Source organism: Hevea brasiliensis, chromosome 9, assembly GCF_030052815.1.
Source record: "Hevea brasiliensis isolate MT/VB/25A 57/8 chromosome 9, ASM3005281v1, whole genome shotgun sequence".
Lineage (NCBI taxonomy): Eukaryota > Viridiplantae > Streptophyta > Magnoliopsida > Malpighiales > Euphorbiaceae > Hevea > Hevea brasiliensis.
In genome coordinates this window covers 6105100-6131481 of record NC_079501.1, presented here as the reverse complement: position 1 = coordinate 6131481, position 26382 = coordinate 6105100, and the positions used below count along the sequence as shown (strand labels likewise).

The window sequence follows — 26382 nt, the reverse complement described above, 5'->3', positions numbered from 1 at the left end:
GTCTTCCTCGCATTCCTGATACATGGAACGCATTGCTGTATTTCCCCTTGCTTTGTAAACAGGGAGACAGTTTTCAATAGAATTGGCTTCAGCTTCTTAGCTTTGCATATTCTTTTAAACATTTCTGCTCTCAATCTTGTAGGCAGTAATGTAAATAAAATTCAATATTCGTGATGCCTTCAAAAATGTTTCTTTCTTATTTATTTTAATAAAAACAACGAGATTTAAAATCAGATAATTGCTATGAAGATTGAAAACGCCTGATTTTCTGAATGTAAATACAGAGAGAGAACCATAGCATGCCAAGCAAAGCATAAAGGAGAATACTTCAAAAGTAGACGATTTCCATTACATTATTACCATAAAGATGATAAATAAAACAATAAAAATTCTTGATCTATGTCCCTGTTGCCTAGATAGGATGTTGCTAGACAAGTTTCAATCTTTATTACCAATCACTATGTGTGTGATCTTATTGCCCATTCTATCTTATTTTACATTCGAAATCCCTACTTACATATCTATATACAACCAATTGCTGGCATATCTCAGGTATAATTCTACTGATTTTTTTCCTAGTAGATGACATGGACAAAATTTAATAACGGAATTGGAAAACCATTCTCCATAATTGCATTGAAACCACTAACCAGTCTAACAACTCATCAATGAGATTGATGTTTCTTTGCTCTACCTTGTGAGACTGTTGAATCATCCCTTTTGGAACCCTCAGGTTTCCGAGCCCATGCAGGAGCCTGGTCTGGTCCATAACGATAATCATAGAATAGCTCCTCACTAGCTTCAATATGTTCCTTGGCAAAGATACCTACTCGATGATCTCCTGCCACAAGCATCACCTGGGCAATCCAATAAATTAGCTCACTCAAGAAAAATACTATATTAACTGAAGGATCACCAAAACAAGTATACCTTCGCATAGCAATTAGGATTGGATGAGTGGTTTGCAAACTTCAGCTTATCTCCTTTGCGGTAAGCATCAAGAACATACTGCAGAAGAAGAGGCATCCCACATCAAACCATGACACTGGTTATAAAACATAGATTTTGCCAGTTGACACTGGTTTCTGATTTCTGAATCTGTTTGAAAATGATATAGAGATTAATATCAAGACAAGACCAAAATTTCTTATTTGTTAAAATTCGGCATTTTCAACACAAGGTCAAGAAATGTCATTATTATATGTTGTTATGACAAACAGGAAGGGTAATCTTGTAGGCAGCAACTATCACTTGCATGTCCCCAATGGATTCTTGAATGCTTTGTGCTTGAGACTTTCAACATGGAGGTCTCAAGTTAAATTTATCATAGGATGGAGGAGGGATACCTAGCCCAAGACATAGTAGGCCTCCCAATGGCCAAGAGGAAGATTGAAATGAAAGAAAGGAAGAAAGAAAAAGTAACAATATCTTGCCTGATCATTCAAGTCAAAAAGGAATGATGAATTGGCACGATCGTAGATTTTCCCACGCTTATCTGCCTCTCGGTGGGAGATCAGTTCACCAGTATATTCTCCAAGATAATCATTTTTGTTGACAGGGTTCTGCAATCACATCATCCAATTTGTTGAACAAAACTAGTACGCGACCATGAAGAAAACAACTGTATATGCAATTCTACCTTTAAAAAGGCGCCCCATCCAGCAACATCAGATTTTGCCAAAAGGATCTGAAGAAATGGAAAAAAATCATATCACAACATATTCCTTATTTCCTTTCTTAATAACTTTCATAATATTAGTACGATGACATGAGTTCTGAATGCGCACTCTCTGCTGTTGCCTTAGAAGAAGCCTCATGTTTCCACATTGGCCATCTCCTCGTTTAGGTGGCTCACCTAAAGAACCATCACCACAACTACAATTCCAACAACAATGAAATTCAATAAAGAGATGAATGATATCATAGCAACAATGAATTAAGAGTACAAGCTTTATGGGCACACAGGAACATCTGAAAAGATTAATTATTGAGAATAAACATATAAAAATTGTTACCTAACCCAGCAATTGCGACAAACATCTGGATCACATTCACGTCCAGCAGCAAAACATGGACATTGCCGGCTTCTGCATTGGCTCTTTGCACAGTGGCATCCCCTGAAACGATTTTTGCAACTCTTTGAGCACCTGAAAAATTTATAGCTAACTGTTAACAGCTCTGCTAGATACAATGGTTTATTGGCTGAAGGTTCCCTTTTCCACCTCCACAACCTTGATTCAACTACTTTTAAAAGGAATACTATAAAATTACTACAAATGCACAAGAAGTAATCTGCATAATCTATATGTTTGTTGTTAGACAGAGTCCGATGATTCAAGTCGACTACCCTCCCTAGCAATTTGAATCTATAGATCAGATCACAAATATACATGAATCAGTTTCAAATTGAATGAATCGGTAGCAAATCAATGCAAATTGACTGATCCACCCAATTCATTCCCAATCGCATTTTTAAGGGCCAACAAGTGTAAAAATCAAAATTTAACTTTAATCTTAGCATGAAAGAACAATTAAACCCTCTCCCAAGTAATCTGTACTAAGGTTAAAATTTAAAAAATAATTAAAAAACGTTCACATACAGTAAATAAAACCAAATGACTCTTCATGCATGATGCATCTACATCTTATACTCCTATTTGGTATTCCCCCCACTATTCCAACACTTCCCCAATCTAACAGTGACTTGCCATGTATAATGATAACATTACCCACCTACCCTATATTTTGTAATTTATATTGTGTTATTATATTATAATAAGTATCATTTTTTTTTGTTAGTTTATAATTGTATTATGCATTTATTTTATTCTTTATATGGTTAGTACTCTTACATCTTAATAGAATATAATTAGAATTTAGTTTAAAATAGATTAGCCATTTGTCTTATGATATTCTAACTCTAAAAATCTATAAGTTGATGTGTTTGGGAAAATATATCATATTTTGATGTATTTTGTTCTCAATTTGAAGACTATGAAAGAAATTTCCAACCTACCCGCAATATTTTTCACAACAAGTTTCATTATGTAGACAGGGGCATTGTTTTCCACACATTGATTGGCAGCCACATGGTGTATACTGCTTACAGGACTGGTTTTTGCCATCAGCAATTCTTTTCCAAATTGATGGATGGCCGGCAGATTTCCAAGAATATTTAAGCTTTCGTGTCCTGCCCCTCCTACGAAGTAAACGAGATCTTGTTGGCATCTCTTGCTCCTACAAGAAACGAATGATAATCAGAAAGAAGGCTCTATAATGCAGAAACCATTGTAGGACTACAGAGCCTCCCAAGGAACAATAAATCTGTAAGGGAATGAGAGGCCATGAGGCTGCCAAAAATAGTCTCAAATTGACGATAATAAATTTACACACGCAAGTACAGAATAATGTTTATAGTCAACAGCCAATTTCTGACAATTATATCAGCATGATTCTCTTCCACCCTTCTTTTGTGGTTCTGAATATTTATACACGTGCCAACTAAGTGGAATTACCCAAAAGGATAGGTATCTTGAGATGGTTGGAGCACATGGCGTACTCTTTTCAATGCAATCCTAACAATGTATAAATCTAATTTATGCTGGGACGCTACAGTACACACCATGTAATCTGTATCAGTCTTTCCATTATCCTCCAGAATTGAACTTGGCGCAACAGATCTATGAGGCATTGTTGCTCCACTGTCACACATGTATTTTGACACTTCTATACAAGTCTTCAACCCAGAAAGTAAATTCCTAGCGATAAGGCAACTGCAGAGCACAAACTTGTACATTAAGTGAAAACATAATGAACAAAGATATAAACTTTATCAGAGTAGTCTAATGCTATTTTAGAACTTTGCACGGCAGGCAAATCCAAATTTTAATTTTTAGTGTATGAAACTTGCAAAATCTGATTAGTTTTGAATGGGAATGCACAGAGATGAAACTGGATCAATGGCTTCCATGAAGGTTTACAGTACCTAAAATAAAATTCAATAATATGTTACCCGCTCATCTCACTACTACCCCCCAACTTTCCTCTAATTCATCTCCGCCATTTAAGAATTTGCAAAATATAATTCTAAAAGGAGAGGAATCATGAGAGACAGCCAGGAAGGTGATCTAATGCTATTTTAGAACCTTGTCCCAACGTCAAGACCGTCTAATGCTATTTGTTAATACTTTACATGCCCTAAATCACTTGTTAGTTAATCAGATTACAAAAAAAAAAAATGCAACTTATCCAGTGGAAAATCAAACTCTGGTTTGATATCAAAATAACAAATGGGTAACACCACTTGAATTTTGTGTTACATCTAGACGCCTTAGGAACTAAAGAAAACTGGATTTTGGATCTTGGTGCTACTGAATATGAGAACTAAGCTCATTCAGCACCTATCAATGTCCAAGGTATAAAACTTTAAAGGTCTATGTTCTCATTAGTTGCAGGCAGTTCACAAAGGCAACCTATGTTGTAAATTCCCATACCTGTTTTTTCCAAATATCTCCACTCCTTTTAAATATAATTCTTTCTCAATAGGTTTCCACTCACACGTGCTCGAGACACCTTCTAATTGTCTTTCTGTTGAGGATGACTGATTCAATTCAGGCACTTCAGTGATATCATTGGCTTCATCTCTAATTTGCTCCTCAGTGCCAAAACAAACAAGATTTTTTGGGGCGTGTTTGCTGGGATCATTTATTGTGCCTTTGGTGGTCAACTGAAGTTCACTTCTATCAGTTGTGCTTTCAGTACCAGCCATGTCATCAAGATTTGGGTTATCTTCAACATCATCAGTTACTACATCTAAAGCCACTGATTTCTTCTGCTTCTTACTAGTAGAATCCTGGGGATCATCAGGAACCTGTGTGGAGTCATCATCTGTATCCTGTGACACTCTACGCTTTCTTATATGTTCTGGATTGTGCATCACCATGGCAGGTGTATCTAAATTTGAAGCTCCAGAAGCAAGTTCTGAGTGACAAATAGGTCCTGAAGTAACAGATATCTCTTTCTCAGAAAAACACCTATCATCTTGTTCTAGATCTGTGCCACCATTTGCACCACTTGGTGCTTCAGCATTTGAGGCACATGCAATCTTTTTTTCACCTTCCAAGGTTGCAGGTATTGTCCATTGCAAAACATTATTAACTGAACCTTCTGGCAAGTCTTTGACAGCTCTAAACTGCAAAGCATTGGCATAAATATTAAATTCTTGATTTGTATGGAGCAATGGCAGATTTTTGGATTGAAAAAATAGGAGCAGAAGCAGAAGAAGTGGCAAATTATAAGTTGATCATGTCAAATCATTCACCAATATCCAAGAGTACAAGTGCAACAGATAAATCTAATGGTATTAGTAAAATGTAACTGTATGCACACAAACACACACACACACACACACACAAACAAATGCATATACACAGTGCAAGAGAAATAACCAATCAAAAGCACAAATGGATGCAACTCTTGTAAAATACCTGAACTTGAAAGACAAACCAGTTTCACAAGCATGAAATAACACCGTAGTATATCTAAGGAAGAAAAATATGGAGAATATGGCAGCATATAAAAATTCACCATTCCAATTAAACATATTTATAACACTTCATCTAGCCTGCTGCTGTTCTTTTGATTCCAAGTTCCCAATCTAGTTAGTTAAATAGAGATCTAAGAAACCAGAAAATTGAAAATCTTTTTATGCAGATAGTTTAGATAAAAATAAAAATAAAAATAAAAACAGAACAAATGTCTGCTAAACCAGTAGAATAAAAAAAAAAAAAATACCCTAAGGCAACATTGATTGCTGCAAGGTTTTCTTTCATCTTCGTATTCAGACCAATATGGCTGCTTTTCACTCTGACAACCAAAGCCTCCTATTAGATAAGCAAATAAATGATTTAGTAAGTTGAAACGATATAATGAATGTTTCTACTTACAGGATTGATCAAAGTTTGAGAACAGCCATGTAAGCGGCAGTCAAATAGCTGTTGGATAGATACAAGCAGATAAACATCAACATTGAAGAAATTCAAGGAGTATGTCAGACACTTATCATATACATTATTCTTATTGAAAATCAATGCAAGGCCAGAAATGGTCAGACCAAGTACCAAACAACGACGACAAAATAGGTTATCAAATGAATCTAAAGCAGCACTTAGGCTTTTTTCCAGAGATATGCCCCTCCCAGATGCTGAATCCCCAGAATCTTTGTCGTTTTGTTCCTCATCAAATTTTTCCTTAAGCATGCTACACCTCTCCTGCAAACCTCAAACACAATATATCACTCAGCCCGAGGACACTTTCAATGAACATGAAGTACAATTGAAGAATAAAGAAAATAGTTCAAAAAAAAATTGTCAGGACACTCATTTGAAATACATGGATTTCTGAAGTGGAGACTCCAATAAACTGGCTAACAATGTTTAGTACTTCTTCGGCCAGTCCATGTTCCTGAAAGACCATCCTGCGAAATTCAGGAGATACATCATGAAATACTTGACCTGATCTTATACTTTACAAATCAGGGTGTCATGAAGAACAAATAAAAAATGTTTTTGCCTGGCTTATTTGATCCAAAACTAAGTGCAGTAAGTTCCTGGAACTTTTTGTTTAAAAGAATTTTATAAAGCAGTAAGTTCATATATGTCCTGAGTGCTATCTGATGAGTAAATATTAGCACAACCAAGATGATTATGAAAGACAGTAGGAATTGAATCTAACAACATTATTATCTTTGCAAAGTTCTTCTACCCCATATCTCAATTTGATCTTCCTTCTAATTGACCATATTCTGTTGAGAGGAAGGCAACAATACTTCATACAACATCACATCTTATGCTTCTCTAGCTAACTTAAGGATGAAACGAGAGAAAAAAAATATAACACAAAAGGAAAAATTAAAAGTGGAATTCCAGGTTATGGACCAAAATCTTGTGAGTGGCAGATACTCTATTACATATCTGAACTATGTTTTCTTCATAAAATAAATTAATATTTCTTAGTCTAGATATCTCATTTAAACTTACCATAGAATGCGATCTTCACCCTCAGAAAATTCATGTTTTTCTTCCTCGGGTTCTATAATGTCTTCCTCACTGTCACTACATATAAGTGCTTCACTGCCATGTTGATCATAGTATATTCGTCTCCTCCCCACCACTGACTGGTCTTCGGCCATTCTCTGATTCCTGCACTGTGTAACATAAGTAAGATAAAGCAGCAAAACTAGATCTTCTCATGAAACAAGACGAGAAGAAACATAAACCACTGCATGCTTTTCATTCTTTCACCAACATGCAGTAAATTAAATTTCTTCAAGATCAAAGTGGATTTTTGTTATCAATGGTAGAACACATGCCATGCATGTATGATGGCTTATTCAGTTAAAGGTTAAGATATTGCCTCTTTATTCATTTACTGCTAGGCAAGAACTTAAATAGATGATCAGGGGGAACATATATGATTGCCAATTTGTCATACCTGTCCAAAAACATCCAGGCAGTATATGGAGGTATCTTCTCAATGAAAGGAACCTTTATGCTTGTTGAGGGTACAACTTCATGACCAATAATATAATCTTTATCCCCTGAACCGTGAGCAAATCCACTATACTGGCAGAGAGGACTTCCAATCCTTGAAATTTTCATTTTAGCAACTCCAGTCTGCCCCATAAATAATGCATTCCCCCTGGATGCAGCAGCTGATATAAGTTGAGAAACATCACTTTCTAATTTCCTCTTGTTCTTCTCAACTTTTTCCTATACAAAATTTACGCATCAGTTTCTTAAGTAGTATGGAATAGAGACATAAACAAATACGTACCAGTTATACTGCATGCTTTCATTCATTAATTAAATCACCATCACCTCGAAATTCCTAACACTTCAATCCAATCTAGCTACAACCACTTCTACATCTACCATAAGCAAAGGCATAAAATATGCATTTCATAGAATACCATTTTTTTTCTAAGTGAACTGAGCAGATGAATTTTACTTTGGTCAACTGAATTTGTATGAAATGATGCATCCTACTTGAACATAGACATGATCTGAATACGTTACAGAAGAGTAGAGCATTATGGATAAATATCATATGATCATAAGAGCAAACATAATAAATGGCTTACTTTTATTGAAACAATTCTCTCTGCTTGAATTTGCTTTTTAAGCTGATTCATCTTATATGGGAGATTTCCAATACCCTCATTTGACTGTTTTCCAAGAGATTTCTGCCAATGTATAAGAGAACAGAGACCAGTATATTCAAGCAATAAAATGACATGATATCATCAAGCAATTCAGAACATATATATATATTTTTGAATAATGATATAGTATCATTATTAGGAAAGAAAATAGTATCATTATTAGGAAGGAAAAACCTAACTCCAAATTAATAGTATTCTTTTTTTTTTTAATCCTGTAATGTACCAGTAGCCAAACAGGGCTTACGTGCAACAAATTCTTACTCTAATGAGAATCAATTTAAGTCCAAGATAAAAATTGCACATCCCAGTCCCTCAAAAACACAAATGGGATCAGGAATAATACTAATCTTCATTATTTTTAGGCAAGAACATTGAATTATGGTTAATTCTGATCATTAGTTTCTCCGCCAACTTAACCAAAACAAAAGAGAAGTATCAATAAAGGATAAGGAGAAAACTTCCAGAAACAAAGAAAACAATATGAAAAGCTATAGAGAGGAACTAACTCTGAGCTTAGAGGCAGAGTCGCTTGATTTCGACACCATAGTTACTGTGCTCTGCTTTGCACTGCGACTCGATCGAGAAAGAGGAAGACACGGGAAGAACAAATGCTACGGGTACTGGATTGGCACGTGTATGTAGATGGCGTGGCCCAATGCCTGGGCAATTACGTTAAGGCCCAGAATGACTCAGTGGTCTGGCCCTGGAAGGCTGGAATTTAATGGGCGACCTTTGACCCATCATCGAAAGTGCAACCCAACTAAAGAGGGCTGGATTTTTTTGAACCGAAACGAAAGCATCATCTTGACGATAATTGTTAACTGTAGTGAAATCAACTACTCTGTGCATTAATGGTTGAAGAAATTTCTTCTGTAGATGAGGATGAGTTCCATTACGCACCATGAGATAGTGTGCACGCGGGTCCATATATTTTTGAATAAATTATTTTATAAATAATGTTAAGTATGAGTGACTTTAAATTATGCAAAAAAAAAAAATAATAATAATAATAAAAGTGTCATTGATGACTAAATATTCTTGTTATAAGTATATTTTATTTAAATAATTTATAATCAAATTATAAATATCTAATTATAAATTAATTAATTATTAAAAAAATAATAATAATATGAGAGAGAGTATAAGAGTCCTCTTCTCCAAATAATTTATTCTCAATGGCTGATTTTAGTTTTAAATTTGAAATTCCAATAAAATGAACCCTAATCTTTAATATAAAAAATGTTTAATATAATATTATAAATATAATTTTATCTTAAAAATAGATGCATTTTAATTATTATATATAATTAGAAGAAAAATCATTACAAATAATGGAAGTATAAGAATAAGAATGTGGGCGATCAAATAAGAGGATTGGACTGGGATTCATTGAAAAGTCAAAAGACGCTAGACTTGCACTTCGAGCAATTTCGGTTAATTCATCAGTGGGAGCTGTTCGTTTTCATCGCTGCCCTGCCATCTTACCCCGTTTTACAATTCATTGGGTGCCAAACTCCATTGATTCATGATGTTTATATAAGAAAATTCTCATTAGGTTGTTTGTATATTTAATTGAAAATTATTAGACATTTAATCATTATTATATATATTATGAATTTATTATATAATTACATATTTCTGTATATAGAATGAATTTATTATTTTAAATTTAATTAAATAATAATAAAATTCATTAAATTGATAACATTATCTCATATTCAGAATTAAAATTTTCAATTGCTAATTTAAGATACGATCTTGATTTTAGAGGAAATTAAAAACTGAGATAGTAAGATAATATTTAGTTTATATAACTAATAAAATTAGAAAACTCATCCTTTAAAGGACTATTGAATGCAAAGCAATGCCTTTATGGGATAGGAAGATGATCTTTCAGTTGCGTTTGGTACACAAGCATGGCAATTATTTTTAATGCTAATACGGAAAGCAACAGCTTTATCCTTTTTCTCAATTTTGGTGAATTACATATTTTTTTTGCAAAATAATTTATTTCAAGATTAAATTGTAATAATTAATTTATAAGCACACCACTTGCATGAATAGTATTTAGCTTCTTTTATTAAAATAATGAAATTTAAAAATAAATATTTTTAATATTTTAATTTCAAGTAAGTACAATAAATAATTTCTTTTTTAAAAAAGTTTTTTAGTAGGAGATTAAACTATGTAAGATTGAATTTGATAACTAATCTTAAATAAAATCATGTGGTAATAAAATTATAAATTACAAATTTTATCAAAAAATTTTTAATTATATATATATAGATATAATCGATCGATCTGCCCGTAGGAAGAGTACACAACGTACGTGACAGTTGATTGTGTGCTAACAAGGCAATCTATATATTCTTGGATTTTATGATGGAATAGTACCGATGACTTTTTACTTATGCAGTCATATCTTTATCCTATAGTTGAAGACAACAAAAATAAGAAAGTAAAATTAATAAATTATGTAATAAAAATTAATTATTTTTTTATAAAAATAAACTATTTAAAATAGATAATTAAAAAAAATTCAAACTCAAAGATAATGTGTAAATTGAAATTTTAAAAAATTTGCGTGGGACCACAAATTATTAAGAAGTGATTATTGGACAACTCATCTAAATAAGTATGGTTTATTTTCCTTCAAGAGAAAGCTTTGTAAGTGTTGATTGATAATTGTTGACAGTACAATTTTTTAAAAAATGAATAAAAGCTGCAAAATTTAATTACTAAATTAAGCAAATCAAAAGTAGTAGTTGCCAAAAATAATAACTGCGGAATTAAAAATTATTATTATTATTATTATTATTATACCTTGTCTTCATTTCCACAAGGGTTATGATGAGAATTCCCCCTCACCCTCCTACAAAGCAACATAACCCACATTACACCTTTCACTACTCTTACAATGCCAATGGCTACCGTGAGATAATACAGCAACCAACCAAGCAAGTCAGCCATGCCTATACCCACTAACCTTTCCCTCCTTGATTCGACTGCAATAACCAGAGATTCAACCTCATCCCTCAACCTCCACCACCACAAAATGCCAACGCTCACAGCCATAGCCACCGTTTGAACAGACCTTTCCTCTTTAGCCACTCCAAACATTGTGTCATCAACCACCGGTTTAACGACGGTTCTACACCAATAAAGCATAGTCTCGTGTAAACCCAGGAAAAATATAACCCTACTTAACAAACTTCTTTCATTATCGAAACTGTAACCATCAATTTCAGCTGCTATGCTACCTTCAATGCCCAAGCCAACGCATAGTTGTAATGTACATAGTAAAATCCATGCAGTGTACAAACGGGGTCGGTAAATTTCACCTGGTGACTCACTAAGAAGGGTAATTCTGCCAGTCAAGCCATGGAGAAGAGTGGATATGCTAACAAACGAAACAAGAAAATAAAGAATTACTGGCTTGCAGTTAAGAAACAAAGAGAAGAGAAAAGAAGAAGGTGGCTGTGCAGGATCAGCTGCGATGCTTAAGAGATAGCTGTAACAGGAGAGCCTAGCAAGGAGGAGAAAGGAGAGAGGAAGCAAGATACTGAGGATGGTGATTGTGAGAACTTGAAAGGGTTCTGCAAAAATGGCATAGAACTCCTTGGCTTTTTGTTGCCCACTGGTCTGCTGCCAAAGCATATTGACCTGAAATCTAAACTTGATTACATGGTAAGAAACATGGAATGAAGTCTATTTATATGACCAAATAGCCATGGCTCTGGCAAATGAAATATAAGAATGTAAAGTTGTTTGCCACGTCCTTAGTTAAACTTAGTCAACAGAAGACATGGTCTTTATAGATACGCTCTATGTGCCCTCGTGCAACCTTATTTTGCTGGCACGCGATGTTATTATTCTTATCCGTTGGATTTTTTTTTTTTTTTTTTTAAGTGTTCTACATATATGTAGCATTGAGGATACATGACTGTAGGTCGGTATAGATTTCGTGTGGGAGAGGTAACAAACCCAGCGAAGCAACCAGGGGACTTTCTCTAGCCTACAAGTTGAATTTATAAATTAATAAAAAATAAATTAAGTAATTAATTTTTTATTTTAATAATAATATAAATTAATTTAATTAAATATTTTATCATATTACTTTCAATATTATTATATAATTTATTTAATATTATTTTTAATAATTTTAATAATAAATATATTTATAAATTAATTTTTAATAAATATATTTACAATATATTAATTATTTATAAATATTTTAATTAAATATATAAAATTTTAAATAAAAATTAACTTTTATAAATTAAGCAAAACACTTTCTAAATTATTAAAATCCATCCATCTCATATGCCATTTACAATCTCGAAAATGTTGCACGTATATAAAATATGTGTTTTTATTCGAATTTTATCCCGAGCAGAAGAAAGCTGTTCATCGAGCCAGCAAGATAAGAAAAGCATTAAAAATTAATTTTTACAGTCGGCTCGGCTAGGACTTCTCAAATCTCAATAAATTAAAAATAAAAATATTTATATATTTTGATATATATACTTAATTTTTTTTTTTTTCAGAAATGAATTAACTAACCACCTGAAAAATTAATATAAAACAAGTCAATAAAAAAAAAAAAATATATATATATATATATATATTTTTTAATGTAAAAAGAATCTTAATAAAATATGGATCTCAACTAAGAATAAAACTAAGGCAGAAGAAAATTTGCACTTCTCCTATAAATTGATTTTTTTTTTTAATAGATATAGACTAGAACAGAAACCACTAACGGGATAGCCCACCCAATGGCCCGATCAAATCATGGGAAAGCCGAAAAGCAAGACCAACAGGGCGTCACCAACAACATGAAAGCCCAAAGGATTGGAAGTCGGTGAAGTAGCTAGTCAATCTGCAGTATAATTACTACCTTCTCTGTACACATGAAGACAAGTACGGAAAAATTGCCCGCCGGATGTCAAATAATCATCCGCAATAAAAAAAAAAAAATTATAAATAATTTTTGAATTCCCTTTTTTTTTTTTTTCCCTATTTGGTTGCCCTTCTTGCGATCATTCAGACGTAATGGAGACAAGTACGGCTAGGCGAACAAAGTCGATCACTCAAATTATCCTTTAGCTTATTATTATGTGTGTGTAAATGTATGGATTAATTTCCTACACAATTTGATTAATTAACTCATTTTTTAAAATAAAAAAAAATTATGTCCATACTATTTTAATATTTAAAATTTGCAATAAAATATTTACAAAAACTAAACTTTTTTTAAAATAATTTATAAAAACTAAACTATTGATGAAATTATTGGACAGAATTAAAGGAAATGGCTGCCCGTACCCACAGGATCATGCACCTATTGAATATATATATATATATTGAAATACTTGGTTGTCGATGATTTGAGCTGTTGACCAGGTCAGCTACTGTAGATGTCTTCGTTGCATCTGCGGAAGAACCCACCAATCATATCCTTTAGAGTTAGGTAGGTCAAATTTCAATGGGTCCCACGTTACTCCCATATGTCATTTGATGCAGATAGCTTCTTCCACGACACACATTCGGTGGTTTGGTACCTAAGGTTGAGGGTCTATGATCCGTATGCAAGTCAATGCCATTAGCCACGCAGATCACCCCACTAGTTTATCAGCAATTTATCATTATATATTTTTAATATACTAACTATATTAGAAGGATAATATATACAGGAAATTTCATTTTGAGACAATTTAGAAAAATCTGTGTTATACATAATATGTTATATCAAACATAAATATCTAATGCAAAGCAAAGTGATGATTCCTTGAGTATGTTGAATGCATTGCTAACTCAATTATGGGAAAGAGAATTAAATGACGAAGGCTTTAATTTATTTAAAAAAAAAATAATAATTGAATGGGTGTTATTGATTTGCATTTAAAAATAAAAATATTAAAAAAATATCTAAAATTAGATAATATTTTCATTTCATTTCAAACTCATATTTATGCAAATAAACATTTAAAACATGCAATGAGATAGTGTGGAGAATTATAGGCAAATAGATACTTAATTATGTAACTCATTGAATGTATTAAAAATATGTTATTAAAAGATGATATTCATACAATAATATCTAAATGTAACCAAAGTTAATATTTAAAATTAAATTGTAATTTATTATAAATAATATAATTTAAATATATATATAATATATTTCAAAGTAAATAAAACATGAGTTAAAGAAAATTTGATTGTACATTTCAATCGTTTCAAATTTGGAATTTGATATTAATTTCACGCATAGTGTTTAAAATAACTTTCTCCCCTACGGGTTGAATCTTTGCTTCCTTAGGTTCCATTGTTCACAGGACAAAGGTTTTTATGGGACCCATTCTAAGTAACTGAACCTGGTGGCTAACAGTAGGGCTGGCCATGGACCCATGGTCTGATTCCAAGAGCATGAATCGATGGTTTCAATTTACCCTGTTTGGTTGTGAGGAAAGAGAGAAGGAAAGAAAATAAACGTGAAAGTGGAAAATAAAGTGAGACACTTTCTCTTGTTTGGAAACACAAAGGAAAATAATAGATGATTGAAAATAATTCCAACTTACCACCGATCAAGAAAGATCTTCTAATATTAAGGGTATAAATGTAAATCCAAAATAACATCTTTATTCTTTAAAAAAAAAACAAAATTCTTCACAATCAAATAAAAAGATATATTTTCTTTCACTTATTTTTCCCTTTTATTTTCTTTCTTCCCCTTTATTTATCTAAATATAGCATTAATTTTTTAGGATTGAAATATAACTTTAAGGGTTTTTTCAATTTGATTTCATTTCAGTTTTTTATTTCAGTTCACTTTAATTTTAATTAAATTTAATGGTTATTTTTTGTTAAAAATTAAAAAAAAATTCAGTTTAACTCGAAACAAAATCAGTTAATTTAATATAAGTTAATATCAATTTCAGCTTATACAATTTTAATCGATTTTGATTTTGAATTGATATTCGTTGCCAAATTTAGCTTACACCAATAAATGATATCTATATTTTGGGAGCAAATATTTAATTAAGAAAATTTATTTATATTTAATTTATTATGTGCTAAGATATAAGATATATATTAAAATTTATATATAAAATAAATAAAAATCACATATTTATATATAAAGTTTATAATAGTTTGAGTCTAAATAATTTTTTTCTTTAATTAAATACACTTTTATAAAGAGAGATTCGAGAAAAGGAAGAAAGCGAAGGAAAGAGTTTGGAGAGAGGAAAAATGAATAAAAAATTGGATTGTGAGATTCATATTTTAAGAAATAAATTCGTGACTTCTATGACTACGACTGATTTCTTAATTTTTAATTTTTTTAATTTAAACACATATCACTTAAAATTTTTTAAATTTATAATTTGCAAAAATAAAATCAAAATTTTTATGCAAAATTTATACAACTATGGTAAGCTGTAATACCTGCCATTTTTTGATATCAGAATATCTGTCCGTAATGAAATATTTTGGTGAATACTGAGATTTCACTATCTTGGGAGTGGCGGTAAAATGTAAAAGAAGGTGCATCTATGTGTGTTTAAAATGTTCAAAATATATTTAAGAATGAAAAACGTTTTAAGGATTTTATTCTTTAAAAGTTTTAAATAAGTGTTTTAGGCAAAAGGAGCTTTAACGACCGAAAGACAAATTTTTTACAGCCAAAATCTCTTTTTGGTCCAGATGCCCATTTTGGTAGAATCGACTCCAGCAAATGAAAGTGTGAATTTCAATAGCCGAAAAGTCCCCCAACTATCAAGGGTATAAAAAGGAATCACAACTCATTTTCAACTCAAAATACTTAGGATTTTCTTCTCTCCTCTCTCTCTCTCAACTATTGGGGCATACAAGAAACTCATTGAAAAGATTCCTTTGAGTTTTTGAAGATTTAGAGGTGGATTTTTTCATTTAGAAGTGTAGAAGAGTTTATTCAAGTTTTAAAATTTTGGTTCTTCCGCCTCCATATTTCAAGAAAATAGGTAACTTTCTTTTCTTCTTGATCTAATAGATAGATCTAAGAGAGTTGATGAGGCGTTAGATTTCTAAAACTTTAATTTCATAAAAAGTTGTTTTAAGTTAAGTTTTTTATGAAGTTTATACTATGTTGGTTTTGAGGAAAACCTAGGATTTGAGTTTTGATAAATGTATATAGGTATTAAGCATGTTTTTTTATTGTTCTAGGACCTAGAGATGTGTATGTGTGATGGGGTTGTGTTTTGGAATTTTGAAATGAGTTTAGGTGTTAAAGGAGAAGGGATCGGCAGGTTTTCGACTTAGAAATTTTGAAAATTCTCAGGTTCAGCTGCAAAAAGCCAAAGGTTCGGTAGCCAAAGCTTGCATTTTCTTGAAAAATTTTGAAATTTTATAGGTTCGGCAACCGAAGTCCCAAACTTTGGCAACCACAGTGGTTATTGCCCAAAATGAGCACTTAATGTTCCAAGGTTCGATAGCCAAAATCCTAGGCTTCGGCAGCTGAACTTGGTTCTGCCCACTTATTTTATTCTTTGATCCTGAAGTTCCAAAACCTAATTTCATGGTTTCTAAGGGTTTAGAATAGGATATTTATTTTATGTATATAATTTTAGAGCCTTGTATAATGCTTTTGTGATACCCCTTACCTGTCTACAGTGTAACCGAGCAAGTTATGCCACTCAGTGTACTGGAGCACTAATTCATATTTTAATTACAATTTATCCCTTTTAACTCATTTATTTTCAATTTTTGATAAATCTGAATTTTTCTGAAATTTTTATAGAAAATCCGGCAGAGTGCCTACTGTAAATTGGAAAACAGTTCTTCTGAACCTGTTTAAAAACACTTCCAATATAATTTCCAAATCCAGACTCCATTATACATACATATCTCAACTCAATCTCAAAATCTCAATATTATTTTTAGAAAATTTTCTTTTCTGTTCATATCATCACTGGAAGCTCATTCATAAATATTTCTCAACATTTTATTTATCAACATACATTATACAGAAATTTTCAATAATATGAAATTTCATATATTTACATCATCAAATAATTTAAAGAGTTTATAGTTACAATCCAAAACTAATACAAAATACAAAATATAAAATGCTACCCCAAAATCCTAATGTCCTACCATGTGCACTGCAGATGTAAGGTAACTCTGGACTCCGGATGCAGATTTGAAGGCTCACCCGGTCTGATGTCTGCTGGGCTCCCCAGCTAGGTCTCCAGTACCTGCGCGTGGCAAAAGCAACGCGCTAAGCAATTCAGCTTAGCGATGACAATATAAAATAAAATAAAATAAAATAAAATAAAATAAAAATAAGTATGTAGAATGTATGTTTATATTTTTGGGTAGACTTAATTTCTGATATTATTTGCAGTATTATTCGATTAAAATTTGGTAAAGTTTATTATCATTGCCCGAGTAACCCATACTAGTTGGTGGATCGATAAACGTAACCGCCTTGAGTACTAAGTACCTCGGACCATCACACCATCGGTCACATTGTGTCTCCCGGTGTGCAACAAAACAGCTAATAAGCTGTAATAATCATCAGGGATAAAACCCAAGTATATTATCTCAATCAACATAGCCAAAGGCTATTTTATTACAGAATGGCATGGAAGGCCATGAAACACAGAATGGCGTGAAGCCATAAGCAATACTGCTAGCAGAACCCTATTGGTATGCCAACCTATCCAAACCAATCACATTAGGCATACTAGGGCATTTAACACTTTTGATTTATGTAATTCTTTGAAATTGAAATTTTATGGCTACTATTCATTTCATTAGTCAACTAAAATGTTGACTTTTGCATTGACAATAGGTATATTGGTATAAATATAATCAACATACTACATTTTGCATTTTAAAATTGTTGGTATTGGTTGCCAATACCATTTCTAAGCTTAATGTTAATTGGACAGAATTTTCAGTTTTCTAGCTTTGGGTTTACTGTTCAATTAGTCATTTTTGCAGTGGGAATTTGGCAAAATGATCAACATGAAAGTTGTTCCTTATTTTGTCTAGTTGCATTTTCTTTTTTGAATCACTCCATTTGGAGTTTTGTAGCTCAAGTTATAGCTCAAAAACCACAACTGTCCGGATTGAAATTTTTCTAGAATTTCTAGACTGACCAAATCTACAGTGTTAGGAGCAGTGACTTCAAGTCACTTTTTGAATATGTTATGGTCATAATTTATGTTAGGTTTCTTCATGAAAATTATTGGTCTATATCTCAGCTTGTTGCTAGTAAAATTTCGGGTCAATTAGACTTTCTACATTGAACTATGGCCAAATGACTAAACACTGTTCATTTGATCATTTTGCCCAGGCAGAATGCAGGTCACCCGGATTAGGGCAATCTTTTGGTCAACTTGGTTTGGTTTTCTGGGCATGATTTCTTCACCAAAGTTGTGTTATTATGTGTCTAGTTTCATGTACAATTGGCCTTGCACCAATTGAACCTCTACAATTTCAATTATTGCAGCCCAAACCTGCTGAACTCATGCCTAGTCCTGCAGGTCACCAAGGGCAGCCACACCAAACTCCAATCCCACTACACAATTCACTTCATTTTTTTATTTAAACAGAACCAAATGGTCACTAATTGACCATTAAAACCTACTTCCATCATCACATAATCAAAGTCTCATTTTTTTCACCCCAAACCCTAACTCAAACTTTACAAACCATGCATTATCATTGCATTTCATCAATCCACTTAAGAAATACATATTGTGGGCAGCCATACTACTAATTTAACTCCACAAAAATCATCACAATCTCACCCCAATCAAGGCTGCCGAAATTATGGGTTTGCATACAAATGATATTCAATAAATTTCTTTATGATTTACACTCATTCTTGTCCTTAAACATGAATTTAAAGTGAAATTCAAGGTTAGGTCACAAACCTCTAATGGAGTGAGATCTCCCACTTGCTAGGGTTCCTCTTTTCCTTCTCTTTTTGCTCCCAAATAACTCTCCAAGGTGTAAGAACACTTTTTTGTGTTGCTAGGTTAGGGTTTTGTGGGACAAAAGCTAGTGAAATCAAGCTTTCAAAAGCTTGCTCATGGTGGCCATGGTGGGAGTGGGTGATGGCAAGAAGAAGAAGGTGGAGAGTTCTGATTTTTTTTCTTCATTGTCTGCCCATATAGCCTCTTTTAAATAAGATTATGCCATGTGTCAACATTGGATTGGTTGGGAGAATTTTAATGACATCATTATGATGTCATAATTCCATTTTCTTTCATTTTCTCTCCATTTCTTGTCTATTTAATTTCAATTAAATTTTTAATAACATTTATTCATATTTTATGTTATATAAATTATTTATTTAACTGGACAAGTTGGCCAAAAATCATCTCTGAAGACGAAAATGACCAAAATGCCATCCGTTTAGCTTAACGAGCCAAAATTGTGTGTACCGATAGAAAAAATTTTCTAAGCATTTCTTTGGCATTCTAATTCCATAAGAACCTCAATGACCCTTCTCTGGAGTCCCAATAATTATTTTATAATTTTTCCCTGGGTTTAGGGTTGCTAACGGCCTTCACCGTCACTTCCCCTTCGGGTTATTGATCCCTGGGGTTTCGGCTCGTTTAACCTTAGTGTATTTCGTTTCTAAAAATTTTTTTTGATTTTTAGGAGCATTATTTAGTTTCTTTATAACTCCTCACTCTAGTCTATTTATAATTTCAAACATTACTCTAGTCTATTTATAATTTCAAACATTCTCTAGTCTGGGACCGACATTAGTCATCGAATAAGAGATGCATTTTGACTAGCTAAAGTGAGGATGTTACAGCTTTAGGGTCCGATTTTATAGGATCGAGCTTGAGGGACTCGGAACAGTAAGAATCTGAGGATAACTCTTGTTCGAGTAAAGAGGTTGATAGGCTATAAGAGATGAGTAACTCTAACCTTAATAAAATATAAACTATTTACAGGTAATTAATGAGCATTTTCATGTATCATGTTATAATTATTTAAGATGTATGTATTTAAAACACGAAAATGTTGTATATTTGTATAAATTGTTGTTGATACATTGATGGATATTGGATAACCTATTACTACCCCCATGTTATGTTATGTAATGTTGCGTATGTTATGAATCCATAAGCAAATCTTAAAAGGAGATCTTGATGTTGCCCTTCAAGAGAGATTTGATAATAGCCTTTAGGTACATGACACAGGTCATGTTTTAAAGGAAAGTTTGAAAATTATTAGTGATAATGTCTATCTTACTTTTTGCGATGTGAAAATCTATGTGAATGATGCATTGCACGCATATGAATGAATGATAAAATTAATGATGGTTAGTTTACTCACTAAGCTTGTGTAAGCTTAACCTATTCCTCCAACTCCTAGGTGCAAGGTTATTGGACTAGAAGAGTTCTTTGAAGAAAGAGCATCAAGAGTAGTCTTAGCCCTTCTTTTTGTATAATATATAGGTAGATGGACATATAATTTATGAATGGATAAGATTAAAAGAATTTGGAAGTATGTAATATTATTCAAGTATAATGATGTTTATGTTGTGTAAGCCCTTTTGAGAGTATGCATTTGAAACCATTACAATTTGGATATTATGTGTGTTAAGGTTTAAATTATGAACCATTATTATATTATGTATGGATGAAAAGACTAAGGTTTGATGGTTTGATATATGTTAAGATGGTGAGATGCAAGAATGTACGTATGTTTCTTAGGTTTTAGGCTTGCTACGGGTTCCGACAGCTTTAAACTGATCCAATCCCTAACGCCGATAATGATCCTTGGCTTGGGTCGTTACATAGGCTATAAAATTTTGTTTGCTTTTTTATAGCATTTTCTTATTTTTCTTATTTAGGATATAAAATTTTGTAAGAATTTAATTTAATTATTTTTTATTAAATTTTAATTGAAAAATAAAAATTTTATTTTTTTAATTTAAATTAAAAAAAATTATAAATAATTGTGCATAAATTCTTTTTTCATAAATAATTTATTTTAAATGAACCCATTAACTAAAGTATAACTGATTTGAGCACATCCCAGTACGCATTAAGTACCCTCTCACCGCTAAAATAAAAATAAAACTTTTGGTTTAGTTTTGATTAGAAATTTTGAAAAATAATTTTATCAAAAATTAAAAAAAATTAAAAAAGTTTTTTCTCCAACTAAATAAAGTGAATTTAAGTAGGAGCCAGTATGTGATTTAGTAATAATTAAACCATAAATCACATATTAAAATGAATGGCTGAGATTGAGACAGGCCTGATATTATTTATATATACGTTCCAAATTTGTTAAAGAGTTTGGACTTTATTTATTTTTTTCATTAAAACCGTGATTGGTTTAATTATTGAAGTAATTTCAACTGATGGCTTTTTGAACTTCAATAATTATATTAACCTATTTGTGATAAAATAAAAAAAGTTTGAGTGCCAAATATATATATATAGTTGATAATTCTAGAAACTATGTTTTAAATGGTAGCGTTTTAACTTTATTTATTATTTTGAATGAAATACTCTTATTAAAATTTATTAATAATATATAATTATTAAAAAAATATTTATATGAAATTATTTTTTATTATTATTAAATTTTTATAAAAAAATTAGTAAAATAATTATAATATTTGCAATTATTTTTTTTTAAAGGCTTTCAGTAGATTTTTCAAGGATTGAGCATTCACCATTCATATCAACCCATTACTCATTATTACTTAAGGATGCATGTTATTAATGTAAAAAATGTAATTAAATTTCATCTGTACGAGCAAAATTAATGTTCATTAATGAAAAAAGGTAAACTCACCTTTGATGTTTATTTAAAGTGTTGCAGCCATGGGATGGTAACGTGTAGCTAAGGAGAGCGATGATGACATGGCCTCCCCACCAAATCCAGTAAAAACCAAAGCCCAATTTTAACTTTTGCATTTGGCAGTTCTCAAATCACCAGATGTGGGGTCTATATATCTTGGAAGAAAATTTCATACTTGTCACATCCACTGTGATAATATCCACATGGCAACTCTGAAAATAAGGTATGGCACTAGTGGGTTTGCTCTAGCCAGCCGGATGACGTGAGCGCATGGGGCCAGCATGTTTTTTGTTTGAAATATCTATCTATACATTTGCTTGCAACTGTAGAAGAGAGGTTGGGTTTCTTTATTTTATCGCAAGGTGGGGGAGTGAGTGATGGTGATCTATGTACATGGTTGTTGTTTGTTCTTGTTCATTGCTTTATATCTAATAAGTGAAAAGAAAAGAGAGAAAGCAACTTGATGAGAGGGGTTGTTTGTCATCTATTGTATCCGAGTTAACTGCCCTGTTCCTCTTTCCTAGCTCCTGCTTCTTCTCTCTCTCTCTCTCTCTCAATCAATTAGAGTTCGAGCTTGATCCTGTTCTTTTCCTTTTTCACTTCTCTGTAAGTTGAATCTTCATAACTATCTTCACTGTCTAATCTAAAGCTTTTTTGGCATAAGATAAGAAGCAGCCATAACAGCAAAAAGTAGTCATGAATGGTTCTCCTTGCTCTCCAAAACTAGACTCCAAATTATCAGAAATCAAATCAGAAACTCAGGCATCCAAAAGAAGGTGGGTTAATACGCTCTTCTTGTTCTTCTTTCATTTACTTTAATCAGTGGTATGCTACAATGTAAAGAGATCATTGAAATTAGCATTATTTTTTCCTGGCTTTGTTCTTTTTGAATCCAAAAATTTATTTGATATCTCGAATTTTCTTTTCATTTTTTTTCTCTTCTGCAGTTGTAGGAAGGTGGTTGAGAAGACTGTTGTTACAGTGAGGATTGGAGAAAATGCTGGGAAAATAAAGAATGAAGGGCCGCCTTCTGATTTTTGGTCTTGGAGAAAATATGGGCAAAAACCTATTAAAGGATCTCCATATCCAAGGTTAATTAGTTTCCTGTTTCCTTTGGAATTTGGATGTAGTCTATCTTTTCCAATTAATTATCTTCAAATCAACTTAATTATTACCAAAAATTCTTGTTCCATCATTGTTGAGCATGATTATTCTTCAAGATTTGTCACTGGTTTCATGCTTCTTTTATGTAGGGGGTATTACAGGTGCAGCACATCAAAGGGCTGTTCAGCCAAAAAACAAGTGGAGAGATGCAGAACAGATGCTTCAGTACTGATCATTACTTATACCTCTACCCACAACCACCCAGGTCCTGATCTCCTCAACACCAACCTGAACCAACAAATAAAAGACTCCCAAACACAATCCACTGAAGATCATCCTACAACTCCAAAACGAGAACAACAGGAAAGGGAGAATCAGAATCAACAGACTATGGCTATCAGCCATAAAGATGACAATGAAAGTCACAATTTCCACTACTTACAATCCCCAGTAAATTGTTCTCAAGATATTATGATTAGCCAAGAAGACCCTTTCACTGAGAATCCTGCAGAAAAAACTGCGGGTATTCTCTTGGATGAAGAGCCCGTCTCATGCCCTGCACTGATGACACTTGCAACGCCCAAATCAGAAGAAAATGACTTCTTTGATGAGCTAGAGGAGCTACCCACATACTCAGCTTTCACTAGCTTCATGTGGCGCAATTTTTACGATGAAAGGATTCCTGTTGTCCCTTCTTGATCGTAGTGTTCTCGAGTCTTGCAGCCTAGATAAATGTAACAATGTTCATATAAAGATAGTATAATATATACAGCCAATACTAGCGGTAGTAGTAGCAGTTGTTGTTATTTGCTGCTTGGTAGAATGGCAGCTTCTTGTTTTCTTGTTTATTTTCACCAAATGACTAAAAAAGTTGCACTACTTTTGCTCCAACAAGAGGTAGTGGAGAGCTATCATATCATGTGATATCTTCTCTTGAGATTGAGACTAAAATGACTAAATGAGTGAGTGAGAGGTCTCTTTTAGTGGTTGCATCCTTCTGTACATGTTAATTAAAGAAAGCACGAGGTTCACGAGTGAGTGCTTCAAGATCTTTTACGAACGAGATAAGGCTTTCTTTTCTTTTGCTTCTGGTGAGTGGTTGATTTGGCGGAAGAGAGATGTTTGGTCTTTTTGGATGTTTTTGTGTTTTCTTCGTGTTTTCATTTATTTTATTTTTGAAGATTGATTGATAGGGGAATTTCAGGCGGGGTACAACTCCCCTAGAAGCATAACCATTCTAGAATTTTTATGCTGCTTTTATTTTTAGCAGTGTAAACGGTAAACAGTTTACAGATTCTCTTGTAGTAAATGCCAAGCCAAAAAGTTCCCCTCGTTAAGGGGAGGATTGGCCTGGTTCCTCCTAGTTCAAAACAAACATCCAATTTTTTTTTTTTTTAATATTTTCATGGGATGATTAAAAAAAAATTAAATATTTGTAATTCTATCTCAAATTTTAAAAATTATAAATTAAATCCTAAACTTTAAAAAGTTACCAGCGAGCCATGTCCAATCAGCTTCCGCCTGATTCGTCCCCAAACCAAACCGTACTGTAGGCTCTGATACCAATCGTAACGCCCCTCTTGGAATTGGATAATATTGTTCGCTTTAACCCACTGGACTTTATAGCTTTGTCTTTTGAACCCCTTTTTTGATGTCCAAAAACGCGCTATCCAAGTTAGAGGTTTGCTATCTTATAAGGCATTTCACTTTTTTATGCCTTTCCGATGTGTGACTCGATTCATTTCTGCCCCTCATTTGGACAAGATCACCAGCGAGATAAGTCCTTTCAGAGAATCACTCTCAACTGAGATCTTCCTTTTCGCGTAGGATATTACAGTTAAGAGGAATAAAGATGTGCTACATAAAACACCAACTCAACGTCACGTTAAATATGAATAATTACAAAAAAAAAACTGAATTTTTCAATTTTTTGTAATTCTACCTAAACTTTGAAAATTATTAATTAAACTCAAAATTTTAAAAAGAATTATAATTGCACCCTACCGTGTACATATTTTTCGATTTACATAAAAAATAGGGTTCGATCTCCTTATTTCATGAGAATTTTACTTTTACTGTGAGGAAGGAACCATTTTGCACGGCAGAATTTTTCCATTCTCTCAGGCGTGCTAGTCACTAAGTCACTTGTCAAGAAAAGCCAACAGGTCATGCCCTGAAAGATTTATTCTTTGCATTTGATCATTTTACTTACAAATTTTGTATGTTATACCATATATTTGCAAAAGGATGATGTTTTATTTTTTATATACATTAAATATATTTTGTTGTATGTGAAAATATCTAGATTTATCAATTACGTTAACTCTTAGAATTTTCACATTATTCTCCAGGATTTTAATTCTAAGAAATATTTTTTAATTCCAAATTATTTTTATTTTTAAACATTATTTTGGTTTTTAATTTTTAAATAGAATAAATTTTGAAAATTTTGAAAATTATAAAATGAGAAATTAAATTGTTGTATCATTTAAAAGATGAAAGAAATGTTTAAAAAAATTAATAATGAGAAATTAAAAAGTTTTTTTTTTTTTTAATGATAAGAGACTGAAATGCAATAGAATAAATAAAGTGTAATTTAAAAAAAAAAAAGTAAAAAAGCTATATATTTATTCATGATCACTTATGAAAAAAAATAATATATATGGAAGTGTTAAATCAACTTAATATCAAGTAACTTTTTTTAATTTACCCTAAAGTTTATGCTAACTTGGTGTCAAAGTCCAATCTCATATTATGAGTGCATAGGGGAAATTTAGACTTTATAGTTATATCTTTTAGGCGCAAAACCTTAAAATTGAGAGCACAAAGAGAACAATCATATATTATAGTCTAACGATTACATTTAGTATTAAAGCAACTTTACTATGTGAAATAGAAAACGCTGCCGTATGAAACAGAAAACACTGCCGTCACCTCCAAACGTTATAGTATATCTTTGGAGTACATACAAATAACATTCTCTCGCAAAACTGTAAATTCTCATTGTGAAGTGAAGAGTAATCTCAACATGACTGTAAATTCTCATTGTAAAGTGAAGAGTAATCTCAACATGATTGTGAGAGAGCATTCCTTCCTTTAATCGAACATTAAAGAATAGGCAAGGAAAAATAAGGACATGTATTAAAGAAACTTAAGCTTTATAATGTGAGTTTAATGAGTTTAAGACCTTGTTTAGTTGGGGTTAAGTAAGGCAGGATATTTTAAGTTTCTAA

The 26382-nt window shown here is 32.3% G+C and overlaps 3 protein-coding genes and 1 long non-coding RNA gene across 8 annotated transcripts; 2 read left to right on the top strand and 2 right to left on the bottom strand.

The window, feature by feature from the left end:
- Positions 1–324: 324 nt before the first annotated feature.
- On the bottom strand, positions 325–8865 carry LOC110639819 (histone-lysine N-methyltransferase EZA1). Of its 5 annotated transcripts, XM_058152600.1 has the most exons (17): positions 8728–8865; positions 8141–8242; positions 7492–7769; positions 7038–7199; positions 6391–6475; positions 6120–6269; positions 5946–5993; positions 5794–5865; positions 4494–5191; positions 3623–3773; positions 3017–3237; positions 2016–2147; positions 1788–1875; positions 1640–1687; positions 1434–1562; positions 931–1008; positions 325–857 (listed from the first exon to the last, which is right to left on the bottom strand). In XM_058152600.1, exons 1-17 carry the CDS (start codon positions 8764–8766, stop codon positions 666–668), a joined length of 2673 nt encoding a protein of 890 aa, XP_058008583.1. In that variant the 5' UTR covers positions 8767–8865; the 3' UTR covers positions 325–665. The 5 variants fall into 5 exon arrangements, 4 of the variants coding, with proteins under 4 accessions (XP_058008583.1, XP_058008581.1, XP_058008582.1 ...); XM_058152598.1 differs by having other exon boundaries at positions 5946–6269; XM_058152599.1 differs by having other exon boundaries at positions 5946–6269; positions 8141–8224; positions 8728–8839.
- Positions 8866–10849: 1984 nt separating this feature from the next.
- On the bottom strand, positions 10850–12053 carry LOC110639835 (uncharacterized). The gene has a single exon (XM_021790929.2). The coding sequence runs from the start codon at positions 11876–11878 to the stop codon at positions 11039–11041; it is 840 nt and encodes a 279-aa protein (XP_021646621.2). The 5' UTR covers positions 11879–12053; the 3' UTR covers positions 10850–11038.
- Positions 12054–15901: 3848 nt separating this feature from the next.
- LOC110639838 (uncharacterized) lies at positions 15902–20821 on the top strand. Its single transcript, XR_002491975.2, has 2 exons — positions 15902–16224; positions 20606–20821. It is a non-coding gene; the product is annotated as an uncharacterized LOC110639838 (long non-coding RNA).
- Positions 20822–22402: 1581 nt separating this feature from the next.
- Positions 22403–24028, top strand: LOC110639804 (probable WRKY transcription factor 65). The gene is made up of 3 exons (XM_021790890.2): positions 22403–22821; positions 22993–23136; positions 23299–24028. The coding sequence occupies exons 1-3, from the start codon at positions 22742–22744 to the stop codon at positions 23846–23848; spliced, it is 774 nt and encodes a 257-aa protein (XP_021646582.2). The 5' UTR covers positions 22403–22741; the 3' UTR covers positions 23849–24028.
- The last annotated feature ends 2354 nt before the right edge of the window (positions 24029–26382 follow it).